Source organism: Eucalyptus grandis, chromosome 10, assembly GCF_016545825.1.
Source record: "Eucalyptus grandis isolate ANBG69807.140 chromosome 10, ASM1654582v1, whole genome shotgun sequence".
Lineage (NCBI taxonomy): Eukaryota > Viridiplantae > Streptophyta > Magnoliopsida > Myrtales > Myrtaceae > Eucalyptus > Eucalyptus grandis.
This window is the reverse complement of record NC_052621.1, coordinates 21,962,217-21,984,506: the sequence shown is the minus strand read 5'-3', so window position 1 is coordinate 21,984,506 and position 22,290 is coordinate 21,962,217. Positions and strand designations below refer to the sequence as shown.

At 39.2% G+C, this 22,290-nt stretch overlaps 2 protein-coding genes across 4 annotated transcripts; one reads left to right on the top strand and one right to left on the bottom strand.

Annotated features, from left to right (window-relative positions):
* Positions 1–530: 530 nt before the first annotated feature.
* On the top strand, positions 531–4,967 carry LOC104422263 (RGS1-HXK1-interacting protein 1). The gene is made up of 8 exons (XM_010034526.3): positions 531–786; positions 1,353–1,419; positions 1,834–1,911; positions 2,795–2,847; positions 3,010–3,146; positions 3,235–3,299; positions 4,255–4,313; positions 4,417–4,967. Exons 1-8 carry the CDS (start codon positions 607–609, stop codon positions 4,504–4,506), a joined length of 729 nt encoding a protein of 242 aa, XP_010032828.2. The 5' UTR covers positions 531–606; the 3' UTR covers positions 4,507–4,967.
* Positions 4,968–5,550: 583 nt separating this feature from the next.
* LOC104423777 (nuclear pore complex protein NUP214) lies at positions 5,551–20,822 on the bottom strand. 3 transcript variants are annotated; one of them, XM_039303858.1, is made up of 18 exons: positions 20,507–20,822; positions 20,210–20,418; positions 19,095–19,263; positions 16,792–16,935; positions 15,166–15,290; positions 14,244–14,356; positions 13,599–13,738; positions 12,884–13,049; positions 11,726–12,761; positions 11,219–11,371; positions 10,576–10,633; positions 10,080–10,213; positions 9,878–10,002; positions 9,184–9,526; positions 8,226–8,412; positions 7,981–8,130; positions 5,995–7,905; positions 5,551–5,898 (listed from the first exon to the last, which is right to left on the bottom strand). In XM_039303858.1, exons 1-18 carry the CDS (start codon positions 20,721–20,723, stop codon positions 5,789–5,791), a joined length of 5,490 nt encoding a protein of 1,829 aa, XP_039159792.1. In that variant the 5' UTR covers positions 20,724–20,822; the 3' UTR covers positions 5,551–5,788. The 3 variants fall into 3 exon arrangements, with proteins under 3 accessions (XP_039159792.1, XP_039159793.1, XP_039159791.1); XM_039303859.1 differs by having other exon boundaries at positions 5,995–7,972; positions 8,048–8,130; XM_039303857.1 differs by having other exon boundaries at positions 5,995–8,130.
* Between the last annotated feature and the right edge of the window lie 1,468 nt (positions 20,823–22,290).

Sequence of the window (22,290 nt, the reverse complement as noted above, 5' to 3'; positions counted from 1 at the left end):
GTGCCATGATTACCATTGCTGATATGGTATCATTAGGCTCCTGCAACAAAATATATGTTTGGATTAAATTCTTTTGGCTGCCTCAAATAGTAATAGAAACTCAATTAATTGATAAACAACAACATTTTGTTCTTCTTGCTTTAAAAAATGTGAGAAGCCCTTACAAAGCATAATTGACCAGAAATTTGGGAATCTTGTTAATTTTAAATTATCTAGAATTGTAATGATTCTTGATACTCCATTTGTTTATAAAAAACGAATAATTTAGAAAACATTTTCATAAAAATGATTATTTGTATCTTTTGAAATGATTAATCAATGAATAATGTTTTTTATTGTTAACGATATTTAGATATTTTTGGAAATGATGAAAATAATTTTTAATGTATTAATTTTGTGAACAATATAAATAATCGATTTTTTGAAAATTTAAATTATTTATTTTTCTCAAAATAAATTGGGCATTATTGTTATTTTGATAGGAGATGTCAAAAAAATTTCAAGAAAAAATTGCCAAAAGAAATACCCGGCCTCGAGTACTCCCTTCCCGAAGAGCGGAAAGAGACCAGAGACACCTCGCCGCGACGGGAAGAGGGGAAGAAGGCGATGGCGGAAGCATCTCCGTCGCCTCTGGCGGCCGAGCCGGCGGCGCCGAGGCAGAACGGGAAATCGATCGCTGACATCGCGGAGGACGTGCAGCGGACGGTGCTGGAGTCCCGAGACTCCGCCATCCAAACCGCCCGTTCTCTCCAGCAGAACTCCTCCACCCATCTTCGCTCCCTCCAGGTCCCCTCCTTTTTTTTTTTTTTTTTTTTTGGGTCTTTTCATTCGTCTTCTTCGCCTATTCCTTTTTGGTTGGGCATCGATATTCCGATCTGGGTCCTGCCATTTTCCGGATTTTTTAAGTTTCCGACGGCCGTGCGTGTCTCGACGAACTGGGTTTATGGCAAAGTCGACTCGTGGGCACCGTCAGCTTGTCAAAATTCGATCTTTTTTTTTAAGTGGTATTTGCATTTGCTTGTGCGTTTTGGTTCGGCATCTATATCCCGATATGGGTCCAGCCATTTCTCTCATTCTAGAAATTTCTGACTGCCGTGCGTGTCTCGATGAACGGGATTTATGGCAAAGTCGAGTCACGGGCACCGTTTGTTCGTCAAAATTCGATTTTTTCAAGTGATATTTGTGATTTGCTTATGTGCTTTGAGTGATTAGTGGGAGTGTGGTGAAGAATTCATGATTCCTCCTGGTGGGATGATCAGTTAATGCAGTTGCTTGAGTTCTTCTTCTTCTTCTTCTTTTTGGGTTCTTGATTTTGAAGCTGCTCGTGGTGACTTCTTTTTAATCCTTTGCAGGAGTTTCTGATAAAAATGAGATCTCAGTATCATGCATATGAAGATACTTTCGTCAATAAGGTCAAGGGTATGTCACATTTTACTTTGGGAAATTCAGTGTGAGACATGCCTAGGATGCGAGTATTATTTATCTGCTTCTGGGACATAGTTTTGGACTGCATAGTTTTGGACTGCAGCGTGAATTCTGTAGCCAGTGAAAAATTGGTTGGATAGGCGTTGATCATTAAACTCATTTCGAAGGAGTGAGGAGGTTTGACCACAATTAATTTGGGATTTTGTAGCTGATGAGATGAAATTGTAAGTAGTAATACATCCGCCATGAAGAGTTTGTGGTTTTTGTTGGATCATGCTGGATTGACCCATCTGAAAATGATCTATATAGGCCATAAGATAATTGAGCAGCATGTACAAATCATAATATACGAGCCAGTCATTGGGTTAGTCTTGTTCATTCTCATGATGCACCGTCTCCTTTTAACAGATGAAGTCACGAGTGCAAGGGAACGTCCTGGAACAACTGTTGGGGTTTCTGTTGCAGCTGCCCTCCTCCTCTTACGGGGTATGAGCGGTCATCATCTGCGCAATAATTTCATAGTTTTTGTTAAGCATGGGATTCTAAAACCAGTCATTTTTCAAGGAGCTGTCCTTTTCACCCATGCTACATCCTTTTATCACTAGCTGTGTCAGATTTTTTCTCCTGGCAATACATTCCATGTTTATACAACCAAGGATCTGTTTAATCACAAATAGTGATTACTCAGACATATGTGAAGGATGGAACCAATCAACCACTATTGTTCCCATATCTGTCTGCCAGATTCATGCTCAAGCAGAGAATTTGCTTCTTCTATGGAGATATTTAGTTTACTATTACTTAGGTTAGCATTTGTCTTGGAACATGGTTTTGGCTGACTGTTTACAACAATGTCATTTCAAGGATCGTCTATGTTGAGCTTCTAGGTAAATAAAAATCTAATTATGATATATTAAACTCTCATCATTTTATTCAAAGTCTTGATTATGAGGACGATTGCACTTCATCTATATTGGCATATGAAGAGGATTTTTGTGACTGTTACCTCCCTTTTAGAAAAGAAAAGTTTTTCACGCATGAGGATTCCTAGTTAGGATGCAACTTTTTTGAGTTTACTGTTTCAAAAGGACAGTAGACAATTTTAAATGCTGCTATTTAATCCATTCTAACTTCTCCTTTCTCTGTCCTTGTATATCCTCTGCTTCTCATTGAAGCCTGGATGTTATTTGAAGATCATTCTCCTCTTATTACATATGAGGAGGAGGAAGACACTTTTTTCTTTTTACTGGCACACTATAGTAGCCACCGGGACTTACAGACTATCGCACATTTGTTGGCTCCAAATGCTTATTATTGTAGGCATCACTTTGTAGCGAACTGATTCTTATATATTGTTCCATCTGTGCAGGTCCTAGAAGGTTTCTGATTCGTCAAACATTTGGTCGACTTCAGAGTGAGGAGGTTGCTTGCTATATTGCTCCTAGAGAGGCTTATTGTAATCTATGATGCTGACCGATGCAATTTATGCATAAGTTGCCATGAAAGCTGCTTTTTGTGCAGATGGATACTCTTAAGTCATTGCTAATCTCTGACTCTTATTTCTACTGCTGCACCAATATGCAGGCACAATTTGTTCGAGCTGAGAAAAATGTGAAAGATCTTAATCTTTCTGTTGATTTGATGAAAAAAGAAAGTAAGAAGCTGATAGAAAGGGCAGCTCTAGCAGAAACAGATATGAAACGTGGCCTTACTGACCTAAAGTAGGATCATTACCATCATTTTGTTGTTAATATCACCTGACGTTTCACTCTATTTTTCTTGACACTATTGTTGTTGAAATAACTGCAGAAATACGGGAAATCAAATCCAACGTCTTGCTAAATCAATCTACAAGGTTGAATCGCAAGCAGGAGGTATGCATTCTCTATTAGATCTTTCGGTTTTTGTTCTTGTAATGGTTTAGTTGGATGATTTTACATTCGTCACCACTTTGTGGAAAATCGTTAGGTATGAATATGTTAGATACCTGTGACTCGATTGGTGAAATAGTATCTCTCTCCAAAAAAGCGTATTTTTTTTTACCGCTGCACAAAGAAAATATTTTGTTGCGAAGGAACAAGATATTGAGGAATTGTCCATATGTAAAATCAGAATTATTGATACGGGCCCTTTCCACATAAAAGGGGAATCTTTTGTTACAATAGAAGCAGAAGTGATGTGGATTATTCAAGAATCGAAGTCGATTTGCTTTATAAAAAGAAGATATCAATGAACTTCTATGAAATGGTTTCATGTGATTCAGCCAATTGTCTTGATCGTGGGATATCATTGAGAAATAGGAATCCGTGTTATCAAAAGATTTCCTGCGATTATTTCTAGTATGGAATGAGTCAATCATCCACTTTGGTATCTTATTGAAAAAAATATAAAAGCATTAAATCAAATAAATTAGACTAATCCGATAGCTTCCGGGGACCAGCATAATTTTCCCTTCCAATTCATCTTTTAGTTATTTGGGATAAGCAAATGATACTTGACTGAGCTTCTTCATCTCCACTCAGGCTAATTCCATATTGGATTTTCTCAGTTGCCTTCACAGCCCGGAGTAAGAACTTTATTTAGTTTAGGTGGAAAAATCACCTGCGTCAATAGGATGTTTAACTTCTTGTTTGGTTGAGTTCTCAGTTGCAAAACTTCATGTCATGGGAGCCAGCGCATATTCATCAAATCATTTATCATCATCTTTTGAAACCACCTTCTCATTTCGTGCATTGACAGACTTTGTAATGTAGTGATTGTAACCCCTCTCTCAATTGAGAGGGAGGGGAGTCGAAAATGAGTGATTAATTTGCTTGCCTCTTTGGACAGGTCTAATGGATGACCTACGTGAAATTCCTGGTCGGGAGGCACTGAAACTTCGGGCTGAGGTATGTCCATTTGGAACTTGATGTTTTCGTTTTTTGTGTGCCTCTTCTTGTTTTCTCTACTTTGTGGGAAGTATCATGGTCTCTCTCTTCTCTCTCTCTACAGGTTGCTTCATTGGCATCAAATTTGAAGCAACAAAGAGTTGCAATGGAGAAACGGATAGTAAAGATATCTGAACTAGGGGTCGCTGTTTGATTGTAGAGGAGCATAATGAGCATCAGGAAAGCTTGTTGACAGAGTTAAGATTCGGGTACCTGCCTTCTTGTCAACTATTTGCAAGAGCTGACCAGTGAACGAGTTTTTCAAAGCTCGGATTTTGCATCCAATATGTTCTTTTGGTCTTTAATTTTTGGATACCTAAACTCTTACATTGATGCCTGAAAGACAACTGATTTCACGAGGATGAACGACTCTTTGTGATGGACTGAAGCTGAAGTTGGCTTGTCGATTGTGGTCATCAGTGACAAGTCAATGGACGGTATTGAAGATCATCCGAAGCTTTAGCACAGTTCGCTCATGACTTGCATAAAACAGGCCGATTGGTCTTTGTCATCCCCCGTTATCTATAGTCGATATGATGAACAATCTGTTCCTGTTTTTATTTTCCGTTCTTTAAGGAAATGCTGATTTATACAAGATTCCCCATTTGAATTGTATAATTTGATTCGATTCACATACATAATGATTCAACACAAAGGCACTAAAGCACTAGTTAATGACATTGGTCTGATTCAGCTACAAGTCAATTCGATCCATTGTTCAACGAATAAGCTGATTTGTCAAAAAGATCATCAGTAATCCATCATATCCGAAAGCCTTGATCCATAATTGTGGTTTATAACCTAATTTGGATTCAAACCCAAGGTCTGATCATTTACTAGGTCGAACAACCAGATCAGGGCAGGATGCTCGTGTTGTATGCTTGAAATCTTCTAACATTAGCGTTGTCAGTTTGTAGGTTGTACTCGTCCAGAATTCGTCATTAACTCACTCCTATTATTAGCCACTCGTTTAAATTTTCCTGGTGTTGCAGCTACATATGCAATCTCGTTTACGGTAAAGCAACTATTAGCAAGTCGTTATGATTATTCAACGAAATTCTCATTGCAATTTTTGAAAAAAAGAAAAGGAAAAAACCCAGGGATCATACCTAGAGATGAGAACCCATGACATTGGAGGGTTGTGAAAGAAGAGATGCGCCGTTGCCTTGGGCAACATTAAGGATACCTGCCAGAACAATCCCTACAAAACTTTGTTTCCGCTATACAGGAAAACTCGCAACGGAAAGTGCTCTTAAAACAACAGGTGCAAGCCACAGCCAAAATATATGCAGACCATCATTCTGTCATTATGGTACATGAGAATTAGCCTGGTGGCACCAGGATTAAAACAGAAGGTATTGCCTCTAGATAATTAGTTGACTTTGCTAACCTATTTACCTTATATCATTCTGAAGTTTCCGCGAGTTCTGCAGAAACTATTTTCTCATCTGTGTCAAAAACTCAGGTGGTTTTGTATTTCCACCACCACCAAAAGCAGAGAAGCCACCTGCACCTTGTTGGCTGCTGAAAGCCCCAAAACCAGCTCCTGTACAATACAACGTACTATGTTTAAAAGACAGTAGACACAATCCCAGGGGGAAGAGAGAGAGAGAGAGAGAGAGAGAGAGAGAGAGTCCCTCACCAGTCGAAAATCCTCCCCCAGGAGCAGCTGCTGCAAATCCGACACCGGAGGGAGCAGCTGCAGCAAATCCGGCACCGGATGGAGCAGCTGCAGCAAATCTGGCGCCAGATGGAGCAGCTGCAGCAAATCCTCCAAATCCACCCCCAGCTGAGGCCGCGCCAGCCAACCTACCACCACCTGAAGCCACTCCACCAAAACCACCAGCAGAAGATGCCAAAGCAGCAAACCCACCACCAGTAGAACCGACCCCTGCAAATCCACCTGCTGTGGCGGAGGAAGAAAAACCACCAGTTGAACTAGCAGCGGCAAAACCCCCACCAACACTGCTAGAAGATGCAAAGCCAGGACCTCCCAAACCTGAGCCAATCTGTCTTGACTGTCCAAAAGTGCCAAGAACTGATCCAAGAGCAGGTTGACCAGGTCCAATCTGTGATGGCTGACCAAATCCACTCTGAGTGGGAACTTGAGCATTTGTTGGAGAACCAAAGCCTCCAGAGAATGCACTCGCAATCGGTGGTTGTGATGGCTGTGAAGATTGTGGAGACTGGAAACTGAAAGAAGCAGGGCGAAACATCTCTGCACCAGGTGCTGCCATAGCAAATGGAGAGCTTGTTGGGGTTGTTGCTGCACTACCAAAAGAAACACCAAATGGGTTACCCTTAGGTGTGGTCGAACTAGGTGTAGATCCAAGGCCAAATGCATTGAGACTTCCCAGACCAAGATCAGGTTTTTCATTAGTCTCAGGAGCCACTTCCTCCATCTCATCCTCCTGCGTAGCTGTGACATCCAGACTTTCAATCTTTTGAACTGTGTTAATCGGAGAGGTTGGAAATAAAAACTTTCCAGCCAAAGGCTGCTCTGGAGGAGCATTTGGTGTTTCGGTCATTTGAGGACTGCCCATCTGGTTACCAACACCCTGAACTCCCGGTATCAGTCCAGGAGAAAGCTCACTGGGAGTAGATGAGACTGAAGCTTCTATTTTCACAGCAGATCCACCAGTAAAACTTTCAGTCAGAAGAGGTGGGGCTTCTAAAGGAGCACCAAAACTGACTTTGGGCTCCTGTTGTATCTCCGGCTTTTGGTTTTCCGACCTTTTCTCCAGGGGCAGTGAGGAAGCAAGCGAAGGCACTGAATTTTTATAAGCCTGGACGGAATAAGATGTAGTGGTGGACAGTGAGGTAGAAGGGGGAGGAGAAGTGACTGACCATGATGAAGTTGATGATGGGAAGTTCAATGGAAGTGCCTTATTAACTTCTGTTGTTGCTCTGCTAATGATCCGAGATCCATCTGATGACACCTCAGATAACGAACTCCCTTTGATTGAAGGAACATTAGACAATGTAGAAGGCTGAATGGAAAATGAATTGGCCACTGACCCTAATGGAGATGACATTGATTTAAATGGCGTTGAAAACGATAGTGATCCACTAGGAAAGCTTTTGCCTATTACAGGATGTTCATCTGGAACTTTTTCAGGATGAGAATTGGCCAGAGGAGCACTAGGGGTGGCAGCCAGCAGTGGGTTCTCACTTCTTTGAGATCCAAGGAGTGAGCTTTCAGTTATTTGGGACCCATGCTTAACATTTCCACTTGTCGGCTCAGCAAGAACAGTCTCTTTAATAGTCAAACTAAAAGTCTCACTAGAATTATCAAGAGTCCGCATGGGTGATTTTATGGAGATAGCTGGCATCTGATGAATATTGGTGTCTCCTACCATTGTGGGCTTGATCTGATCACCAAAAACTGATTTTGACTTATTAACAGTCTCACCAGTATACTTATCTGCAGCAAGATTGTCATTACTGCTACTCATACTCCTCGGTTTGGTTTGTCCATCAATAAGTGATGCTTGGGATGCAGACAAGGAGTAACTAAGGGTACTACTTTTTTGTGCCACTGGAACCATCGATCCTGAAGTTCCATCAACCTGTCTGAAAGAACTAGATGGGCTCGTACTACTTTTTTGTGCCACTGGAACCATCGATCCTGAAGTTCCATCAACCTGTCTGAAAGGACTAGATGGGCTCGTACTACTTTTTTGTGCCACTGGAACCATCGATCCTGAAGTTCCATCAACCTGTCTGAAAGGACTAGATGGGCTCTTAGATGCCTTTTCACCAGAAATCTCATACATGGCTGCAGAACATATGTTATTGAGAATAGATTAAACAGCCATTCCTCAGATTACTGAACTTACCAAAAGAAGAAAATCTGCTAAAATTATCACTCACTATTAACTCTCGCTTGACGTGTGTAGGTAGACGGCGTAGTGTGATTTGACTTAGCAACTCCCGATCTCTCTGAAGAGCTTAAATATGGCTCATCCATCAACAAAGACGACTTTGTGCAATCCTTCTGGTATTCTCGTGAGAGGATCCTTTTAACTGTTGTCTTTGAAGGCTCATAACTTGCCCAGCTCTGTATCGACAAAGTAATAGCCAAAGATTTTTAGGGCACCATTCAACCATGAGTGCCTTATGAAAAGCAAGGGTCAGTTGATCTTTCGGTTCAGAGACTACACATTCGAGGATCCATCTATATGCTTCACATTTTATCTAAAATTTAACAATTCTGCACCATTGACTAGTCTCCTTAAGTGGACATGACTCTTTGGCCAAATTCTTCAAGGAACAACTGGCATATTTAAAAGTCCAAACAATTTTTTGGTTGCAATACTTCTAATATCCCTTTCTCAATCACCATTTATTCACCATGGCATGCTTAGTTCCATTTCAACAGCGCATTATGCACTTCTGTTTTCTCAACTATAGAATACTTAATGGACTTGTTACTCCGCACTCTCTAGAATGTATGAACATATGGTTTTATGATATTTCAACAGTTTCAGATGAAAGGTCCATGTTCCTCAGTATTTAAAAGAACAAAAATTCCTGGATGTTCATTTTCTCCTTCATTTGCATTTTCTTAATTCTAACCTAATTTTGCATCAAACAGGAGACAAGACTACATGACATGATATAATCAGGAAGAAGTGATTTGGCAGACAGCTAAGCAGCAGAAGCAAGTCTGCTGCAGACCATAATAGTACACACACCGATTGAGTTAACTGGTCAGCCACTCAATCAACTTAGAGCATTCCAAGAATTATTCTGGAAAGCATCAAATGGAAGTCATCTTCTAAACCATAGTATCAACAAAAGCGAAAAGTGGACTTAACAAGATAATCACCTGATCCAGAGAGTCTCTCCGTCTCCGGGCAGTTTCCGGTTCAGAAGGCTTCAGAGCACTAGTCTGGTTTCTTCTAGAATGATCTTTTGTAGCAACGGTATTTGAAAGTGTGATCTTTTTATCTCCAGGGCTTTCAGAAACTTTCGTCACATCAGGGGAGCAGAAAGAGGCATCATAGGAAATTCCAATTTCATCAAATAATTCTTTTTTAATGTTCTGCTTAACTGAAGGCGACTCAATACTCAACACTGACATTTGTCTAGAGAGAGAGTCAGAAAGTTGCTCAGCAGCCATTATTTGAGATGTCATCGTGTTATATAAACTTTTTAAGGATTGAACCGATCTGCAAAATAGTTGAATTAATGTTACATGTTACAGAATAAGCCATGTGTCATGCATCAAGTTTCTTCAAATGTGTAAAGCATGTCTTAGAGCCAATATGATAAGCAGGGAGCACCGGTAAAATCATTCCATCACAACCAAAGCTGAGACAAAGATTAAACATAATCGAAACAGACAGACTCTGCCTAATGTGGCAAAAAATCTAGCAGTGGAAGAGTCTCAGGCAATTTGAGCAATTTTTTGGGAGTGCAAGGAATCTATAAGATGAGCTTGCAATTTTAATAGGATGGTGGTACTGGCATCAAAAGGAGAAAGGCCATATGCTAAACTCAAACTAAAGATATAATCAAACCTGGGGGGCTCGTATCTATTTTGGAGAGCTCTTCGACCTCCATGAGCTTCACTTATATCACCAAATTTGTTAAGTTCCAGGGTATTGAAATGCCTTTCTAATTTAATCAGCTCATTGGTCAGGTCCTGGAATATAACATGTAATCAGTATATTTCATCCGAACAGTAGTCTATACATAACAACATACATAAGAGACCCTAACCTGGTTTAGTTTCAAAATATGTTGCCGCTTCATCTCCAGTTCTGTACCCAACTTCTGCCGATTCCAAAGGTCCCAATATTGATCATCCTTGGCTTGTTTAACAATTCCTTCCACATACATTTTCCTAGCCAAAACTGAAACCCACATGAAAAATTGCTGATAAGCTTACCTTCATTAAACAATCCATTGAAAAGCAGAAGCAGCAGAACTTCACCAAAGGAAGGGGGAAAATTTGAACATATTCCATCAATTAAACAAAGTATAAATGGCTAAAAACACAATTAGGCTACAAAGCTCAGTAGGAATATAGTAAATCAACTCTGCACTTATGATGAAATTTACATTATTTACCAGCATATCATGTATACACAAGAAATTGGTTGACTAAAATTGGTAAAATCAGTGACTCGCCTACAGCCTTAATACGATAGATAGATGCTTCCAAATAAATCACTTATCTTCATCTGATTATAGAAAACCTTGTAACTAAAAGTACCTTGTACGGTGTTGTCGAGCAGGCTTTGAACTTCTTCAAGTTGTTCCTCCACTATACTCTACAATGTCCAGATGAAACAAGACTAGAACTAAGTAATATATAAGTGCAAGTTAATGGAACAAAGGATATAACGTACATAATTTACCATATGAGAGGAGCAAGACAACAACATTATCAGAAACAGCCACAAATACATTTAAAGGGAGAAGTAGGGAGAACTCAAAAACGGACATATAAAAGCTCCTTACAAAATCATCGTACAAGTACAACATCTGAAGCTATGAAGAGATAGATATGGAAAAAAAATGCGATTTAAGCGATAATAGAAAAATGAGAAGTGACCTCTTCAGTACGCGTGCATCTACCATCTCATGACAGAAAGGAACTCAGAGTCCTTGTTTCTTATATTGATAAAGGATGCAAAAAAAATTCCCAAGCTTCCAGCAATCAGAAAAACTTCATCTCAAGAGTGACGTAGCATAGATGTACAACATAAGTTGAATTATACTAGAGTAGTGACAGGACACGATACAGAACAACTTAGAATAAAAGATAACCCTTAAAAGGAATTCCAAGACACTTTAGAGCTACAAGAGAAACCGCAAGTAAACACAAAGGAAATATATGAGGCCTAAACATATACCTTCCACATCATACATTGGCTAGAAAGATTCCCGATTCTCTCTTCTATCTCTTCAACTGGACCTTTCAATGAGATGGTACATGCATCCTTAAAGCCACCTTTCCGCACTATAGAGTCCAGAAGTGTGTCCAGTTCATTGACCATCTCCTTGATCTGGAAATCCAATGAAATTAGTCCTTAATAAACAAGAAGCCATCTGAATCCAGAACAATCCCTTTCCTGGACCACACCATGAAGACTAAAATCCCAAAGCCATTAGCACAGAAAGTGCCAATAAAAACAAAGAATTTTAAGGTATTCAAGCGACAAATTGACTATGAGTAGAATAACATTATGTCAAATAATGACAGAGATGGAAAGCAAACTTATATTCGCCATATTTAATAATCAATTCCATGATAAGCACTGTTGGTTAAGATAAAAAGATCCACAAAATGTACAAACTTTGTATAATCAAGATTAAGTACGTAATGGGTAAGAGATTATTTCATCACAAAAGAATCTCACATTGCCAGATTGTTTTGATGTGATCGGATCCTTCTTAGACATCCCAGTCTGGGACAGACTTTTTATGTTCTCTGTGGAGGGATACAAATGATGGCTGGATGGTAAACCCAAAGCAGAGTTTTCCTGCACCAACTGCGAGCTACGAATAGAAGGCACTGGCTCAATTATCCCGACCTCCTTCGAAACTCTCTGTCCTCCACCTTTGACTGGAACACCAGAAAGGTTGACTGAAGTAGGTGGGGCAGCACCTTTGGATATGGGATTTCCAAAAGGGGTACTTGGAACATTGGCAGAAGCTACACCAAAGGAAGTTTGAAACTTGTTGTCTTCAAATTGATTTGAAGTGAATGCGGACCTTGATTCAAAGCTATTTGAAGATGTGACTTTCCCACTCAGCCATGTCTGAGAAGGAGAGATCTGAAAACCATGTGAAGCTGTTTCAGCTGGCACTTTCTGACCAGCCTGAACATCATTTTGCATCATTTGAGCAGTACTACTGGAATCAACTCTAAACTTTTCCACAAATGAAGGACTAGATCCAACCCCAACCTGTTTATAATCCTCTTTGCTTTCTGTGATCTGTATTTCCTTAGGTGGTGGGAACTTCAACGTTGATTGGCCAAGAAGTGTGCTTTGGGGCCTTGAAAAGAGAGACTGAGTGGAAACTGAACCAACTGAATGCTTTTCATCCAGAGCCTTTTCAATTACATTAGATCCTTGTGGCTGTGCAAATGAATTTAGATTCCATTTTCCAGTTACAGCTCCTTTCCTCTCTGTTTGATTAGTTACTAGTCTGGCTGTTGCAGACTCAGAAGACTTTGTGTCAGCTTTAACAGCAATCTCGCGATCTTTTGGTAAGTTGTGTTCTATTGTGTTGATGTCCTGAATTTGATGACCTGTAAAAACCTGTTGTGAAATCATCTCTCCCAAACCTGAGGAAACAGTTGAACTGACTTCTTGGGCTTCAACTCTCGAAATATCCTCTTCCACATCAGACGGCCAGCCAGTGCCAGGAAAATCAGTTTGTTCTGCAATGCTGCAAAGAAATAACACATCAGGCACTGTAGCAGCAGTGAGTTGAAGAGGCCTAACATGTTGACAACAGATTTAGGATCGACAAAATCAACAAAGCAACTAGGAGAGGGCAAAGGAGAATACCAGGCAACATTGAACATCGTGAGCTTTCCTTCTAGAGAAAGACAAAAAAGGATGCAAAATGGCGAAAGGTCCTTTTGTTCCTCAACTCCAAGTTGAACTTTGACTTTCTCATGCATGGATACTTTGTCAGTGCACAGCCCCAGGATTGAATTATCGTCACCATTTTCTGACCACAATGGAATTTTTAAATCTCCTCAGTACAGATTGGTACTTACAGCAAATAAGAAAATCAAAATACATGAAGAGAACAAAAGGCAACAGGAGACTGTCATCTGCATAAGTTGATAAATGTACCACTGCCCCATCTTCTTTTTGCTACGCTTAACTTACAATACACTATGTTGACTCAAATTCTGCGCCAACTACTCTACCATAAACCTACCTACGAAAACGAGAAATCCAATCATTCCGAAAAGCTTCAGTTAGGAATCCTCCACTAATGCCATTCACTCCAAGTCTGATCAACAAGAATATCAACCACAAATACTTGAAACAGTAGAAATTGCAAAAGCGCAAGAATATGTAGTTATCGTATCCTCATGAGAACATTAGCACTTTCAGAACTCTGATAAGGAATGGACAGAGTTCATATCTAATCTTCCCGAAAAATGAATGCAAACATAGATTAACTAGCGAATAATGTATTAAATGAAAATGATTATAAATTTCTGCAAGTCAATATATAAGTCCATCTATTAACTATAACCTCATGTACCTTGAAGCTCAATTCTTGGAAGCCAGTTATCTCGATTAATATCAACAAGTACTGCTTCATTCCTCTCCTCACCAAGCGACCAACTGAAAAGAACAATGTGCTGGTCCACATTTTTTCGGTTAGCTGCAATTGCAAGCTTGCTGAAATTATGGAGAAGAAGAAAACAGGTTAGCCTTTATCTGCTATGCAAGATCATTTCCGCGGATACTGCAGAAGGAAAACGTGAAGTAGCCAATCTCTGACGTTATCATCAAAAGTCAAATATCTATATATAAGTAGGAAAAAAGAGGAAATCTGTCCATTTAACTTTCTCATGAGATCAATGTGCTATTAGAACCAAAGCAAGAAGTTCAAATTTGCAAACAGGCATGTAACTCAAGATAATTTGCCAATTGGGTTATTTCCATGACGGGCCTCAACAAGGATCAAATGAGATAATTGGACCATAATCAGGGCTTCGCACTAGACACAAGTGATCAAAAATCACATATTAAATGGCCACGAGTCCCCCAAAACAAAAAAAATTGAAATATTCTATAGTTATAACTCTCTCAAACAAGATATACTAAGGAATGCAAGCGATCAGAATCTCGATGACAGATAAAAGAATAAAAAATATGGAGAGAGTAAAAATTAGGACATTACCATTGTTCCAAATAGCGGAAGAACAGATGCGGCCCACATCCTGCAGGAATAATATCATCCACAATTCCAGGGAAAACATCACAAAAGGACTGCAGTACTGCCTCAGAAGAAGCCTACATAAATGAATATTACCAAAATAATTAACGAAACCATCATATTGCCACATAATCAGAAAGAACAAAGGTGGTTTGTAAATTTAAATTTTTGGACATAGTCCTGAGGACGCCATTCAACGGGATCAGCATCCCCACATTCAAGTACGTTGCTACACATATAACAAACAGCAAGCCATCATTTGCATGTCATCGAAGGAAAATGGAAAACTATTGAGACATAGGAATATGCCCTCTCCTTCAAATCCTAGTTGCAACATCTAGCAGCCATGGACTCGTTTAAATATTTGTAGAAACTTTGTATCGCCCAATAGCAAGTGCACCAAAAACTTCTCTTTTGTCACCGATGACATCTTGAGATGATAAAATTTTGATTAGAACATAAATTTTAAGTCTGGCACGAGAGAAAACTAACTATGTCACAGGATTCCACAGGAAACAATTTAATTGCAGGAGGAATTTGGAAACCATCACAGCAAGAATTTACAATACAAGACGACGAGGTAATCGAGGGACCATGAAGATCAGTGCAACCAGATCTAGTTAGTAAAGACTGAAACTACTTCAATTCCAAGCCAATTACCATATAATCATACTGAAATCAAGTTCAGAAAAATCACTTGTTAACTGTTGAGTATACAATGTAATTTTTGTAGTTACTAAAGGAGGTTGCTCATTAACCTCTCTTGCTGCTTAATGACAACTACGGCGATGATGATGAAAAAAATAACACTAATAATATTTGCCATATATTTTTTTTAAATTAAACAATTGATAGTGAAAACGGTGTGAAGAATTGTTTCACTCACATGAAAAAACTCGCCATCCCTTGTCCTGATCACTTGCAAAAGATAACTTTCCTCCATGCCATCTGAGGTAAGTTGAAAGCACCCTAGAATGATGCAATCGGGACGAACCCACCTGAGAGAATCCACTGACAACATAGTACAAGAAATTTTCAGTATTGCAGATATTAACAAGGTGGGAAGATAACTAGACCTCAAATCTTAGGGTATAATCAAAGTAGAGAGCATATAAATCTATTCTTCCATACTTATTAATTATAATACCAACAAAGAATAACAGAAGCTAAGTTTGACCAAATGAAAGTGGTAGATGCAATTTAACGTAGTCATTAAGTAATTGGCAATTGACCTTCTGAAGAGCAAGTCCTGCTGACAAGTCATGACCCAGGTCAAATTTACAACCTGCTTTCTAAAGTAACCTAAAGAGAAGTACCGCATGTGACATAATGACGTGATGCGCACAACAGCTTTTTCTTGGGGGGAAATGTTTTCTTTGATAAGTGATGAACACAGAAATTGATATTCTCACTTGGGTTTGCATTTGGAGAAGGCCATTACTTCAAGCATATTTTTGACAGCCAAGATTTTTCTTTTAGGAGATGGAATCGCCAGAAACAAAAGAGATTCTACACAAACCCATGAAACAATGTCAAATTTTACTTTCTCGGCAATGATGAGAAATTAACCAAGCAAAAATACAGATAATCTCTGTATCATGAAAGACACTAATAACCCTAGAAGCCAGACAACTTGGACACTGAGAAATAATTGTTATTTAATCTAATTAAGATAGCTAATTTCTTGTAGAGAGGATTTTGATATGTAGTCACCGAAACATTTTAGTAGTGCAGATTGCCTGTAAATGCTTTAAGGACATAACAAGTTATCCCACTCATCCATCTACAATAAGAGATCCCTGTGTTTTCTAAAAGCTACAATGTTGCATCATATCCTGTCCCTTGGTTTCATTACAGACTAAAAAACTGCTGTCCATGCAGTCATATCTTCTGCTTTTCCCTCCTTCTAGGCCCACCAAGTAGTAATATCTACAAAATATGGGAAGGGCCTTGCCGATAGACAAATGATGGTAAAAGTAATTCTAACTGCCGCTGTTTACCTGGTTATGAAATCCTAAGTGACAATGATCTGACTTCTACAGATGATGGCATGACATCATTAAAAAAATATGCTGAACATTCTGTCAAGATGATATGGGAATATGTTGGTTCAAATTTCACTGTCTAGAATCATCTAGATGGAACATACAACCTGAATACCATTCGTCAGAAAGTGAATTTGACAAAAGAACTCCTATTGCACCTTTTCCTAGTTTGGTCTAGTATCCCACAATAACCTTAAAGACCAAAGTTATTCTTTAGAAAGAATTCAAGTGTGAGCAGAATTCAAATATGAAAAAAAACAAAAAAAAACCCTTGCTCATGCAAACATGGAGCGAACTTTATCTGAACCATAGTATTTATCCAAAATTTAGCCTCAGTGAAAGATAACAGCATAAATGATCATCTTCCAACTAACCTCTTGCTCAGGGTTACAATGCCTTCAAATAACAAATTATGAGCAAAAATTCCAGACACAAACATCTGAATTTGAACATCAGAGCCAATGTACCTTTCACACTAAAGTCATCAGAATTTCCTGTCCATGGTTGGAGTGACAATGCAATGTGCAACTCCTCATTTAATATGGATGAAAGAGTGCTTAGCTTGTCATTCCTTGCCACGGCAATATAATCATCTTTTGCACTGCAGTCAACTAAAAGGAGAAAGGCATAAACAGAGAATGAAGAATAACGAGAATGACTACGCTAATTTTTTATGTTCATTTTAAGGTATTACTGTCCAAACAAATAATTAATATGCCATAAAGCAGCATTAGAGAAGTAAACAGGAAGAACTTTACCAAACTAAACAAAACATGATGGTTAAAGTACTCTAATAGCATACTTTGTGAAAGCCAGAGAAAAGTTCGTTCCAGAGCTCATTGTAGTATGAAAAGGTAATAGAATGATGAAAGTTTGTACATTTGATCCAATTGTGGAACTATCAGCAAGAAATTTTCTTGTATCAGATAACAATCAAGATTTGAACAATCTCCCATGACCACACAATGTAAATGAAGACAGCATGCTAAGAGAAAGCCAAGCGCAAGCTTCACATAAATTTTTCCTGCCACATAAATAAAGCTATATGGTGGAACTTTCAAATTTAATCAGGGATCAACAGATGAACCAGCATTCATAAAATGTATTCTTCAGTTCATCCTCTGAAATTCAAATAATCAACACTAGATAAGTTGGTCTCTCAAACTCAGAGAGAAAATGACACATTAAAATAGAGTCCATGTTCTTGAGCATGAATTGATACTAAAATAACCACAAAACGAGCGGCATTATCGTGCAACAAATAAGTAATACGGCATAAAGTAGCATGCAGGAAGTAAACAGAAAGGACTTTACCAAACTAGACAATCCTTAATGGTTAAGGTACTTTACAAGGATACTTTGTGAAACACAGCAAGATTCATTCCAGAGCTCATCATAGTGTAGGCAAATACACTGATCAACAAAACACTATGTTTAATCCAATTATTGAACTTTCAGCAGCATACTTTGTTGGATCAGGTAACCATCACAGGTAAATGCTCTCCATAATCAAAGAACATAAATGGAAACAGCGTGCTAAATTTATCAATAGACTGAACGCGAGCTTCATGTCAACTCTGTAAGTAAGAAAAGCTATTCAATTGCACTTTCAAGTCAAGGCTCAACAGATGCAACAGCATTTGTAATATGTATAATTTATTTATTTATTTATTAATTTTTTTTTTTTTTGGTGACCGAGGATTCGCTGGAGCCTGCCCTTGTTGGCTTACGCCGATTTGGGGTCTCACGGGCCTCCGCGGTGGAGGCTCAACAGCGACTATACCTCGGGGGAAACTGGCCCAGCAACCCACCATTGGGGCCCCCCGCTTTAATCACTAACAACGCAGGGTTTTGAACCTTTGACCTCCTTCGCTGGAGGAGAGATCTCAACCAACTATGCTGCCCATGGGTGGTTGTAATATGTATAATTTAGTTTATCCAAAATCAAATAATCAGCAATAGCTAAGTTGGTCTCTCCAAGCCAAGGGAATAAAGGACACAGTGAGATAGAGTCTTTTTTTTTAGCATGAATTGATACAAAAACCTTACAAATCAAACCAAATCACAATGCAAACGAACAATAATAAGTAATACAACATAAAACAGCATTGCAGACACTAAACAGAAAGAACTTCACCAAACAAGACAAAAAAAACAATGGTTAAGGCACTCTTCTACAAGAATATTTTGTGAAAGCCACAGCAAGATTCACTCCATAGGTCATTTTGATATACTGCAATGTCAGAACAATCAACAATCCACCATGTTTTCCTCAATAATATCCTTTATTATCTATGAAAAACGATCGACTGCATTTGATCTTCTCATGGAACTTTCAGCACCCAACTTTCTTGGATCAGATAGCCTTCCCCATTAAACAATCTCCCATAAGTACACAATAAAATAAAGACAGCATGCTAATTTATTAGAAAAAGAGTAAGTGCAATCTTCACGTCAACTCTATCAGCCACACAAGGAAAGCTATTTGGTAGAACTTTCAAACTTTCATTAATGCTCTACTGATGCACCAGCTTTCATAATATCTACAGTTCAGTTTATCCTCCTAAATCCAAATAATAAGCAGTATATATGTTAGTCTTTCAAACTCAAGGGGAGAAAAGGACACAGATTGAAACAGAGTCCATGTTCTCGAGCATGAATTGATGCCACAATAAAGAAGAAATGTGGACATCAAGGGTGACAAGCAACAAAGTCTCTACAGAACAAAGCAGAGCCTAAGTAAAGAAGTTATTGATTTTTAAATGCATACCTGCATCAACATTATCCATTAAAGACTTTAACGGTCCATCAATGCTCCCAAGATAGAGGTTCCCACGACTTGTCAGAAGAATGAATGAATTTTGTCTCTTCTTTAGCCACTTCATGTCCTTTACAGAACTTTCTTCATCTATTGAGCAGGAAAAAAAAGGTAGTTGCTCCTGCAGGATTGAAGAGCTCAATTAGAAGCAAACCCATGTCAGATAGCATATATGTATTACTCCTTTATGAAAGAGGAACAAAAGTCAAAGACAACATAATTTCATCCAATATAATTTGAAATGCATAATGTTAGTAACTGCACATAATGTTAACGGATGAAAGGAAGCTCTCTTTCCAACCTCATGTCAAAGTGTTTCAATTATTTGGTGTTAAATCGATATATGTACTAGCCTAGCAAATACTTCACATGCAAAGCCTTATGGAGAATAAAGATAAATAAGGGGATAAAAATGCAAATTGCAAACGACCACGGCCTATTTCAAAATATGGTTTAGATTTTCATACATGTGGAGTACATAAAATGCACAAAGTAGGAAATTGTTGATGTAAGAATAAATCAGATTAATCACCAATTTTGTACATTAGTCTATGTCCCACAAAATGAGGCTCCAGCTAGACCAGGATAATAAAATTCAACTAGGCATCCACATCTATAGGACTGTTAGTCATTACAAAGGGAGGATACTGCCCACCTACTTCATTTTGGTTCATAGCTCTGTCTTTATTACGGATAACTTGCACCGACAATCATTTGCAGATGCCAAAAGAAAGCACATGTAACTAGAGATATCTCAATTCCCAAAAGCCAAAAGAGCATATATACAGGAAAATGTCCAAAACGTAGGGCCAGCTATACCCATTCCCAATCTCAATCGAACGTAACAAAATAGGCATCGCTTGCCAATCGGTCAGCTTCTTCCAAGAATTCTCAATGAACATGCTCAGAAAAGAATCACACCATGACCAGAAAAACTCAACCTTTTTATAAAGGACCTCCACACGTAGGGAGTGTAACTGGAAAAGGAATTCCGGCCCCAAAAGTTCCGAACCTTGTTCTCGGATAAACACAAAGGCATGATCTGAGGAAAGGAGACTTGAACTGACCTTATTGAGAAGCGAATCGACTGAGAAGAAGTTGACAGTTCCCCCAACAGAAGCCGCAAGCGTCGAAGAATCGGGAGAAAGCGAGAGCAAGCCGACCGACCCCAGAGGTACGTCCACGACGCTGAGTTCCAGCACGGAAGATCGGCTCCCCTTCTCCTTCATCTCCTTCGCGGCCTCCACCACATCCCCGGTCCTCGCGACGCAGAATCCTACGAAATCGGAACACGATTATCAGCACCGAAAATGCGCCGCCACGGGCGATCGATTCGAGCGGACGCATCGAGGTCTACAACTCACCGGAGGCGTGGGCCACGAAGACGAGCCGGAACCGCTCGGAGACGGCGAGCGGCTGGGACGGGAGGCGGCCAGGGTCGTAGAGCTCGGGACCGCCGCCGCCGCCGCCGCCGCCGGTGGGCCTGACCGGGACCGGCTCGCCGATGCGGTCGAAGAAGAAATCGGAGGTCTCCACGAGCTCTCCTTCGACCTCGTCCTTCAGCTCGATCGTCGGGGCCATGGCTGGAGATTGGAGTTCCGGTGCGACGAAAGTGCGAGGGCTTTTTGGGCGGGAAGACAGAGAGATGATGATGATGATGAGTGCCCTAGAGATGAAAAGACTACGGGCTCGCAAATTACTTGAGAATAAAGCAACTATGGTATATAACATTAAATTCACAAACATAAATGTAAAGTAGTATAATGGCCCGTTTGGTTCGGTTTTTGTGAAATGCCCCTGGGGGAGAATGCAAATATAAGAGTTTTCCATAATATTATATCATTTGGTAAATTATAGTTTCAAATAGTATTGAAATGTCACTTTAGCCTGAATACCGTTTGACAAAACTATTATTTGTAATGGGTCTGTACGCACCAGGCAACGTCACCTAAGGTTCGTGTGACCTTAGACGCCTGAGGTTGCAGACGCCAAATTTAGTTGTCCGAACCGCCAAATTTGGCGGCCTGAGATCGCACGAACCCAAAAGGCGTCACCTGGGGTCCGCACGTGCCCAAGCGACGCCGCCTAAGGTTTGCGCAACCTCAGGCAACGTCACTTGGGTTGCGTAGACCTCAGGTGACGGTGGCAGCTACCGGAGAAAGCCCAATGGACGGGGAAGAAGAAGATGGACATGGAAGAAGATGGGCAGAGAAGAGAAGAAGACGAAGGGGGAAGAGACGATGAACAGTGAGGCAGTTGCATTTCCAAAATGCTCAATGCCCAAAGCACCATAATCTTTTATTGCAACGAGTAGCGTCCGATTCTAACAATTTACAATTCCAGGTGGCTAACTAAATTTAGGTTTCATTCGTTTTGCCAAAAATAATTTCTGGAAAAACCTTTTTTGGAATTTCCGACTTTCATTCCTTGGGGAAAACATTTTCTATGAAAGGAAAAAAAAATTAATTAGGGAAAAATATTTTCCACTTTTGAAAAATAGAAAACATTTTCCTCACTTAATCTCTCTTATCTCACACCGCTATAAATTCTCACTTTCTCCCCCTTTCTTCTTTTTCTCTTATTTTTTATTTGAATTATTCTTTTTAAATTATTTTTTTCTTTTTTAATTCAAATTATTTTTAATTTCCTTTTTCTTTTCTATTTCTTTTCTTTTATTTGTTTCCCATCTTCTTATTTCTTGGTTAGTCGTCGACCGTTGCTAAGCGAACCTCAAGCTTGTCGATCTCAAGGCTTGCCGGTGGCTGGTCGCGGGCCATCGCCATGGTCGGTGACTAGCCAAGAAAGAAGGAGATGGAAAACAAAGAAAAAAAGAAATGAAAAAAATAATATATTTTAAAAATTAAAATTAATTAAAAATCGATTTTTAAAAATATGAAAAATCCATTTTAAAAAATAAAATAAATGAAAAAGAGTATATGGAGGAAAAGATTTTCCTTACCAAATAGTGAAAAATGTTTTCCGCTTAATTTTCAGATTTCATCCAAACATTTAAAATAATTACATTTTCTTGGAAAATAACTTCTTGGAAAATATTTTCCGAAACGCCATATTTTCGTAAAACGAAGGGAACCTTAGAGACAATTTGTTGTGATGGTCTAGTTGATAGTTTTGTCGATTTTTTTTATAA

What these genes read in the sequence shown, in the direction of transcription:
- LOC104422263 (XM_010034526.3), top strand. Translation starts at nt 607, where the DNA reads ATGGCGGAAGCATCTCCGTCGCCTCTGGCGGCCGAGCCGGCGGCGCCG. An exon ending in TTTCGTCAATAAGGTCAAGG is followed by an intron (nt 1,420 to 1,833) that starts GTATGTCACATT and finishes TCCTTTTAACAG; the next exon opens with ATGAAGTCACGAGTGCAAGG. An exon ending in CGTGGCCTTACTGACCTAAA is followed by an intron (nt 3,147 to 3,234) that starts GTAGGATCATTA and finishes AAATAACTGCAG; the next exon opens with AAATACGGGAAATCAAATCC.
- LOC104423777 (XM_039303857.1), bottom strand. Translation starts at nt 20,723, where the DNA reads ATGGCCCCGACGATCGAGCTGAAGGACGAGGTCGAAGGAGAGCTCGTG. An exon ending in AATGGATAATGTTGATGCAG is followed by an intron (nt 16,936 to 19,094) that starts GTATGCATTTAA and finishes TTCTCCTTTTAG; the next exon opens with TTGACTGCAGTGCAAAAGAT. An exon ending in TGGGGGAGGATTTTCGACTG is followed by an intron (nt 5,899 to 5,994) that starts GTGAGGGACTCT and finishes TGTATTGTACAG; the next exon opens with GAGCTGGTTTTGGGGCTTTC.